The sequence below is a fragment of the Rutidosis leptorrhynchoides genome, chromosome 11, assembly GCF_046630445.1.
Source record: "Rutidosis leptorrhynchoides isolate AG116_Rl617_1_P2 chromosome 11, CSIRO_AGI_Rlap_v1, whole genome shotgun sequence".
NCBI classification, from domain to species: Eukaryota; Viridiplantae; Streptophyta; class Magnoliopsida; order Asterales; family Asteraceae; genus Rutidosis; species Rutidosis leptorrhynchoides.
The window spans coordinates 193,201,651-193,210,979 of record NC_092343.1 but is presented as its reverse complement, the minus strand read 5'-3'; the positions used below and the strand labels follow the sequence as shown (position 1 = coordinate 193,210,979).

General features: G+C 33.3%; 2 protein-coding genes across 3 annotated transcripts; both read right to left on the bottom strand.

Annotated features, from left to right (window-relative positions):
- Positions 1-1,878: 1,878 nt before the first annotated feature.
- Positions 1,879-3,539, bottom strand: LOC139877417 (thioredoxin-like protein Clot). The gene is made up of 2 exons (XM_071864847.1): positions 3,375-3,539; positions 1,879-2,400 (listed from the first exon to the last, which is right to left on the bottom strand). The coding sequence occupies exons 1-2, from the start codon at positions 3,517-3,519 to the stop codon at positions 2,147-2,149; spliced, it is 399 nt and encodes a 132-aa protein (XP_071720948.1). The 5' UTR covers positions 3,520-3,539; the 3' UTR covers positions 1,879-2,146.
- A 955-nt stretch (positions 3,540-4,494) lies between these two features.
- LOC139876943 (DNA repair protein RAD51 homolog 2-like) lies at positions 4,495-8,693 on the bottom strand. 2 transcript variants are annotated; one of them, XM_071864341.1, is made up of 12 exons: positions 8,528-8,693; positions 7,352-7,465; positions 7,016-7,168; positions 6,620-6,723; positions 6,451-6,514; positions 6,291-6,346; positions 6,086-6,166; positions 5,930-5,989; positions 5,750-5,841; positions 5,536-5,658; positions 4,846-4,989; positions 4,495-4,701 (listed from the first exon to the last, which is right to left on the bottom strand). In XM_071864341.1, the coding sequence occupies exons 1-12, from the start codon at positions 8,612-8,614 to the stop codon at positions 4,676-4,678; spliced, it is 1,104 nt and encodes a 367-aa protein (XP_071720442.1). In that variant the 5' UTR covers positions 8,615-8,693; the 3' UTR covers positions 4,495-4,675. The 2 variants fall into 2 exon arrangements, with proteins under 2 accessions (XP_071720442.1, XP_071720443.1); XM_071864342.1 differs by lacking the exon at positions 4,495-4,701 and having other exon boundaries at positions 4,857-4,989; positions 5,501-5,658.
- Between the last annotated feature and the right edge of the window lie 636 nt (positions 8,694-9,329).

Genomic DNA, 9,329 nt, shown 5'->3' with positions numbered 1-9,329 from the left:
TCATCTGCTTGGCTAATGCCTCTTGATTAGCCAATAAATTCTCCAACTCTATTAATGATGGTTGAGTAGGCCATCCTCTCACAGCGGCTATAAATCCATTATACTCGGACCTTAAGCCGTGGATGATAATTCTCTTCATCCTTGCATCACTTACTTTCTCTTCAGGAGCAAGTTGAGATATCTCACGGCAGATAGATTTCACCTTGGTGAAATACTGAGAAATAGACAGACTTCCTTGTGAGATACCCGCGAGCTCATTTTTCAAGAGCTGGAGGCGTGCTTCATTCTTCTTTGAAAATAATTTTTCAAAAGTTTCCCAAGCTGCCTTTGGTGTTTTCTCGTCACGGATCTGCTCCAATAGATCCTCCTCGATTGTAGTCTTCAATATAAATAAAGCCTTCCCGGCCTTGATGTTTCATTTTCTTAAGGCTTCAGCATTTTCTTTCGGTGGAGGCGTTGTGTCACTGCCAGCAACTATTTCCCATAAATCCTGTCCTTGTAGGTAGGATTCTATACAAGTCCGCCAATAACCATAGTTACGGTTATTGAGACTCTTGATTCCACTGCCCGTACTTGCAAGATCTGCCATCATGACGTCCAACGTCCAATAAGCTTGGTCCCTGACCGATGAGCTTTCACAGTTCCTAACTGTGCTCCGACAGAATCTCCCTTAGAGCCTTGGTGAAAACAAGTCTATGTAAACGTTCAATGTTTACCGATTTCCTCCACTAGAAATGGTCCCGAACGACCCGCTCTGATACCAATTGTTGTAAGCTTCGACGAGCCCAACACACCCACTATTGAGGACCTAGGTTATACTCACTCACTACACCAACACTTTGACGTTGGTTAGCCTTTAATTTTATAAATCTTTAGTGCACAATAATACTTAGGCGACAGTGTCGACCATATATCATTCAGGCGGTATAACCGACCATCTATCACTTAGGCGGCAAAGCCGACCATATAATAGATACAACACAAGTGCACTAAGAACTTAAACACAAACTGAGGCTTAACCGGGAAACTTAACAAAGAACACTTTTATTAATACAAAGAAACAATTACAATATTATGGACTCAACTCACACTCTTACTTCTTCACAACTTCTACTTCTAACTCTTCTTCACTTCTTACTTCTTCTCTACTTCACATTTCACTTACTCACTCCTTACACAAATGAACTACTCATCACCCATATTTATACTACCCCATTGAACATTCTAGAAACTAGATATTTTCATGGATAAATATCTAGATATTTCTATACAAATATCTATATTTTTTTTTTCTAGATTTTTCTTTTATTTTCTAATATCTAGATATTTTCTTATACATATTAATATCTAGATATTTTACATGTATATTATTTTATAATACCAAATTTGCATTGCATTTTAACAGTATATATTTATGATCATGTTTGTCATAAGGAAATGGAAAATACAGGACATTTTGCAACATGCTTGGGAGTTCATGTTCTGTTTATTGCATAATTGATAGAATGTCAGTAGTATGGGGAAGGTACAGTATTTATTTTATTTTATTTTATTTTCTTTTCTTTTCTTTTACTGATTCAGATCTAGATCACTAGATGAGGCACATTTATAATTTTATATTAACGACTTATCTTGATCTAACTTCAACAAATAGAAGGCCTCTGTTCTCCTTAATATTTCCCCATTCATGTAAACAAGATCAAATAGTATGGTATACATTTCAATTTTAGTGCTTGTGTTCACAATAAAATCTTATAGTTTCTCAGCAATAATCAGTCACGGACTACATGCTAGAGCATGCGTTAATAACCACAATACAAGTGCTAAAATACATGCTCAATCATCTATTTATAATACTCACGTGTACGACACAAGATCAAAATGAATATAAATACAAACATTATGAACAGAAATGAGGTCCATTAGTATAGGGAATGAACTATTTTTGCTGGTATAAACACACATATCTCACAAGGGAACTCGATTTATATCATCATGGGAGAAATTGAAACCAACATGGCAACATTCATAGTATTGAACTAAAAACATACGGAGTAGTTTTCAACATTCATAACCTCAATTTATTTCTGGTCAACAAGTCAAAACATAGTTTTCAGCATATATCAGATTTGGAACACTTGAAATATCATTTGGAGGCGATAAGTGCATCAATCTTGCGTTCGACGTGTGCTTCATGGTCTTCAAGCCGACCTTTAACCTCACCATTTTCCCAAAGGATTAGAGTCGGGACTCCCTTAAGCTTGAAGTTTGAGTCGACCCTCCATGGGTGATGTGGGTTCCGCCACGTAGGCCGGTCTCCAACATAAGCCCTCAGGAGTGCCACATCATCACCAGATGATTCAAGTTTCTTGTATATAACTGGTTCAGCTCGAACACAATCTGTTGATGAAAATAAATGTGATTAGAACACCAAAGCAACATGTGAAAACCATGTAAAGATTAATTTTAAATCTCATGAACGCATATGCGTTTTATGAATACAAGCATTAGATTAACACGAGATAAATGCTTTCACATGGTAAGAATTAAAACTCTTAGGGTGGTTCGGGTTGGTTTTTGTTAATTTTCACAATACAAAAATTCAATTCGATAACCATGCAGGCTTGCCTGAGTGACCACCGAGTTGCTCAATGAAGCACACCACCCAGGTTCAATTATGGCTATGCCAAATTGTTCAAAAAGGGAGTGTGACTAGAGGGTGCGCATAATGCGCAATTCACCCAGTACCATGTCTCGCGCTCGGGGGCTTGATTACCCGAGGTTTTACCTTCTATGGGGGAGCCAATGTGCTCGTTCATAGGAGGGTTTCCTCGCTTACTCAAAAAAGAAAAAATTCAATTCGATAGTCAAAAGATCATGCAGCTAAAAAAAAGCAATAAGGTATAAGCATATGCATCAATAAAGTGCGATTTGCTTTTAAAAAAGCAATAAGGTATAAGCATATGCATTCCCAAACACCCTCTAAGATCAAATTTAGGTCATTGTATGTTTCAAACTCATTTTTCTACTTGAATAAATATCAAATCAATCGAGTCGAACTGTATCTTGATTCTTGAATTGCTGGATACTTCAATTTTCATAATATTTATCTCAAAAAAAAAAAAAAAAAAAAAAAAAAAGGTACTAAAATCATATATTGATAAGTTTGACTTTTGAGATCAAACATACAATATGCAGTCAAAAACAATAACCCTGGGTTTAAAATTCAAATAAATACATAAATAAAGGTTCACATCACAAACTGTAATAGCAATATCAGCAGTTACTAATTTGATAAAATGGATCAAACACAGTTCAATAATAACAGCAAAATATATATAAATCTAACAACTTTCAAAATTATTAAATTTTACCAGGGCACCAACTGAGATTAGTGGAAGGTTCATTATCGGCTAAAAACAAAATGAGATTGCTTTTGTTGTTGGGTGCTTCAGATTTGAATTTTTCAAAAACAGAATTGAAGGTTGATAAGGTTGCGTCCACCATTTTCAAAGGCATCTTTCTTTTGTTTGCTTTAAAATTGCGATTATGATTGCAGTTGTTTATGTTCTTTCAGAATATATACGGAAAAAAGATAAGAATAAAATACTGTCAGAATAGATCCTTATCGTTTATACAATGTGCAATAACACTCCGTAACTTATTGGGCAATAGTAATTTCAACTTAAAGGAAAGACGCTTCTAAATCGGATACTTATAAGCTCATCGATTACGAGGAAGACTTGGATTGCGGGGAAGCTATTCAAAATTTTGTTCAAGGGGAGGAAGTTAGATAAGAAGAATGATGTCACGGGGTTGATTAAAATGACCGTCGAGGCTTTCACGGCTTTCGATGCTATGATGACTTGTATGACCGAGAGCGAACCGGCTTCGGCTAATCCTATCAAATCTAGTGAGTTCCACGTGCACCGGTAATTTCTAAAAACCATCATAAGCGAAAGTCGAAATTGGTTCAAGGCGCCGAAATGGAAAAGTTCGGAGTGTTCATAAAAAATATTTGAGTTCGTCTTTATTGGGTTCATGAGTCGTACCATCATTTTGGATTCGTTGTCCTTTGATATAGATTGTCAGTAATTGTTAGTAAGGTTCAAGATCGTTTTAGGTTAGATGAGGCTCGGTATAGATAGTTCTTTTGTTTAGCCGCTTTCTAGGTACAAACTTCATTAGTGTTTCTTTCTTGTATTTCTCGTTGAATTCGTTTTCTGTTCGAAAACGTTTTCGTTTTTATAAAAGTATTCGTTACTTTTGCCTGAAAAAAATAAGGTTTTACATACCCTGTATTTTAAAAAGACATTTAACCATCACAAGTGATCTGGTGTTAAAGGATAACCCAGTTTTAGTACGTATATCAGGGAAAATATATTTGCCGTTACGGATGAAGAAAATATTCACTCTCATTGGTAACCTCGACAGGTATAAACTCGTACGTTTGGCATTTTGAATTCAAAAAATATTCACCATATGTTCCTACTAATTAAAATACTTGAACTTTCTTAAAATGTGGCTAAAAAGGACTTGTAATAATTTGATATACTTGAACGATTTTAAGATATTTGAAACAACATTACAACTTTCACTTAAGAATGTATGAATATATAAAACAACTTTGGAGGAATCAAGCATGACTTGTTTATGGGATCTTCAAAGTTCATCGCTACGATAAAATTATGTCACTGTGACCTGCAATTCATCATGAACAAGCTTATTAAGCTACTTGTATTTCTTAACAAACAAAAAAGAGCTTATGTTATATACCGAGTGAAATATAGGGCAATATTACAGTGAGTAATAAAATTACTTTAACAAGATAAAGTTAAAACAAACCTTGATGATCGATTGCATTAATTTGCGGTCCTATCATTTCTACTCCGGTGTCATTAAGCAATATTATTCCCTGCGAAGTGACTTTAAAAGGGAACGCAAGAGGTGGCGACATTGGAGATTTTGCCACTTTTATAAATCGTTGGCCTGCAAAAAAAATAAAAAAAAAGATCTTAGATACACTCACAAATGATATATATAATGCACAACTATTGACCAATATTTGGATTCCATTTTTGCAGGACCTACACTACTTTAACCAGTTCGACCCATTTGACTTCCTCTGTTCAGTGATTTGAGCCGTTCGACCCATTTGACAAAAAAACATAACCATAACCAACCCATTTGTAGTAAATGGGTCGACATTGCTACTTTTAATTACATGTCAATAGCTGGTTCAGAATTTTCTGTATAATGTTTGACCCGTTCGACCCATTTGCCTTTCTCTGTTCAATGATTTGGGCTGTTCGACCCGTCTGACATAAAAACATAACCATAACCTACCCATTTGTAGTAAATGGGTCAACATTGCTACCTTTATTTACAAATCAATAGCGGGTTTAGCTTTCTCTGTTCATTGATTTGACCCGTTAGATCCGTTTGACATAAAACAAAACCATAACCGACCCATTTGTAGTAAATGGGTCGACATTGCTACCTTTAATTACATGTGTTGAGAAGTGTTGAATGAACCTGATCTAGACTCAAGAACAAGGCGAACAGTGACAGCATGAGCCCAGTGTATTCCTAAAGCAGCCACAAGATGAGAATCAAATTGTCGACTATCATCGTTTGTAGTACTCACACTGTTCTTTCCTGCATAACATGATTTTGTACTATTTAATTAATTAAGATAAAGTGGAAACTTGCTAAAAACATATTTATTAAAACTATGATGACTTTGTACCTTCAAAAGAATACCGAGTGATTTGATTAGTGCTTCGAGATCTTACTTGATTTGTCATCACCACAGGTATTCGTGAAAATTCAGCAAGTGATCTTAAAAATTCAATTAAAACATAGCAATCAATTTAATAAAACAAATCTGAACAGAAAAACAAATCTGGAAAGAATTAGGCTCACTTACTTAAGAAATGATATATGCCAACCCAATGGATGTTGCCTTTGAGGCCCTTGATCATATTCCCTAAATAAAGTGCAATGCACATTTCTTTAACAAAATTAATATTGATATTAATAAAAATGATATAAATTTAATTTTAATTTTACGAGGTTAACTAACCCAGAAACAAGAGCAGCCATGCTATCAATGACTAGCAACTTCACTTGATGCTGGAGGAGTGAAACTTTGATTTTTTGCAAGCTGCAAACGATATTTTTGTAAATCTCAAGTTTTAAACACGAAAATTAAAAGTGAAGTGAACTTAAAACACAAAAAAAATGGACAATTTTAGACAAAAAAAAAAAAAAAAAGTAGATTCTTATACCTCTCAGTGAACTCAGTCAGCGAACCAGGTCTTAAAACTGTGATTCTACCTGCCATCTACACAAAAAAAAAAAACAAAAGGAATTGGAAAAAAAAAAAAAAAAAAAAAAAGAAGAAAAGAAAAAAACATGTGGATTATTAGTAAGACATACAAAGCATACCTCTTTTGATATGCCATCCAAGCAAAATACTTCGGGAAAACTACTAAGACCAATTTCAATTAACCTGCAAAGAACACAAAAAATATCTATTTACCTATTATGAGAAAAGAAAAAAAAGAAAAAAAAAACAGATATAATTATTTGAAATCTACGTTCAAATCATAAATACCTTCTCGAATTAAATTTGGATTCTACGTCAATATATATTACATGACCATCCAATCCTCCGTAACAAGATGGCAATGCAGCCAAAAGAGAAATCTTCAAACAGAACTGCAAATTCAAGACTTTAAACCAATAAGCAAAAGACATGATTAAAGTGCAAGGTTGGAAAACTCAGAATCACTCGGTGAGTACTCGGTAAACCTTGGTCAAACTCAGTCAAAATCGGTCAAAGTCAACCTTGGTCAACATCCGAGGACTCCCCGAGTTTCTGCGTACTCCCTAAAAAGTCCTGACCGAGTACTCTGAGTAGCGATTTTTTGCAACCTTTTATCAAGTGTTTAAGGGACTAAAACGGCTACTAATGTATCTATAATCATGAGCATGAACTTAATAAGAATACTTGTGTTTTCCCAATTCCTGCGGGCCCAACCAACTCTGTCAGAGCACCAAAAGGTAGCCCACCAGATAACGCTGCATCGAGACCCTTTAAATTTGTTGGAAGATGACCTGTCAGATACTCATTTTGCATACGTTGCTCAAGTATGGATTGAACCTAAAACCATCATAAAACACTCGCATTATCTTTAATATACACCACACCAGATCATACTATGTATAGAACATAAAAGGATTTAATAAATAAACACCCAAAACCTAAAAAAAGATGCTACAATTCGACATTTGGTGCCAAAAAAATAATAATTAAACTTAGGGCTATTAGAGTAAGCTTAATTACCGTTTGACATGGTGGAGAAGCAATCTGACTAATGAGAGAAACCGCAAATGTTACTTCTGACAAACTCACATCTAACAATTCCATCAACTCAAATTCAGTCAAGGATAATGCATCCTAACCAATAAAATAAAAACATTAGATTGCATAAAATACTGTGAAACCGTGAATCTAATCAACGATAACGTAATAACAGATATGTTTAATACTAGTGAAATGACCCGTGGAATCACGGGTTTGTTTAAATGAAACAGTTTAATGATATGTTTTAGGTATTAAGTGAACGTAAATGCTGAAGTTATTTAGTTTAATGACCCGTGAAACCACACAGTCCGGCTAAGAAACTCGTCAGCTGAACATTTCATCAAACACCTAAAATGCATATTAAACAATCCACATCCAATCATAAGAGATAATATCGGTTGTAATTTTATTTTAAAAGTATAAATTAAAATAAAAATGTAGAATTGGCTTCCTTCTGCCTAACTTATATACCTTCTCGTACTCAATTCAAAATAATTAATTAAAATTATTTAATTTTAATAATTAAAATAATTATTGATTTAATAATAATAATTAATTAATAAGATTTAATTTTAATTTAAAATTATTTAAATAATGACATCACTCACCATGCTTAGATTTTTTTCTTTTTCTTTTTGATTTTTTCTTAACAAAGGAATTATCATAATAATGACATCATCATTTTAGCAATATAATAGAAACTATAGATGATATTCTCCTAAAACAAATATGTTTATTATAATTGGTCTATACAAACATTTGTGTTTACTTCCTTCTATGAACTTATAAGGGCATGATATTAAATTGTTGGCAACTTGGCATTTGGAACTTAGAAAATAATTAATAAATAGTAATAACATTTGATACAATAATAAAATAGTAACAATTACAGTAACAACATACATGATTTTTGATGTCATATCCTTCATTCACCAAATGTTCAATTAAGTAAAATGAATTGAATTAGAGTGTACTAACAGCATTATTAGTAACCTAATTATTAAAAGCACGAAAACAGAATTCAACTGGTTCGATTTAACACATACACATAAACCCTAATCAAAGAAAAATAGGATTTGAAATATACTATAGATAGATCGATTACTAGTAGTTTAGTATCTATTAATTAATAATTAATAAATGTAATGTATGTACCTTAGCGGTAATGATATTGCGAGCTGCAAATATGTTGGTAATTGATTTGGGCAGTAGACCCATTTCACTAATTAACTTGTTCGCCATATACTAATTCCTTCTCCCGCCAAATTAAATTAAATTATTAATTATAGCAAATAAATTTGTTCGACGGAACGTATTGCACACATACACGGCTGCTTTCATACGAAATGATCAAGAGTATAAATAAATAACGATTTAATTAAAAATCCACAAAATGAGAATAAAGGATATTTTGACCATTTAAAGTTGTGGAGGGACCATTTATGTAATAAAGGATATTTTGATCATTTAAAGTTGTGGAGGGACCATTTATGTAACATTTCTATGAATTATTAAGCTCAAGCTCGTTCATGGTGTGCAAGCTTACGTTTGGGAACAAAATCCTTTTTTTACTTTGTCAATAGGATTGTTTGTTGTATTATTCCAAGTGTGTTGTATCCTTTCTTTCTTTGTAATCCTTATCGGTAGTTTTCATCGCTTCGATGAATATATCGTTTTTTATATTACATATTTCTTTTCGCCAAAAAAATAAAAAAAAATGAATGATTGACACGTGTGGGACACTAATGTTGCCTAGATTTTACTACAATATGACAGAATTAGGTCATGCTTTTATATTAATATTCTAATTTAGGAAAGGAACACCAACCTAAGTTAATATTACCACTCAATAATTGAACGATTCTTAAAACGCAATCAAGACCGGGGAGAAAAAATTAAGTGAATACGTTTGTCTCCGTCGAGTTAATCTATCTTTATTTTGTTAATTAGTTATCAT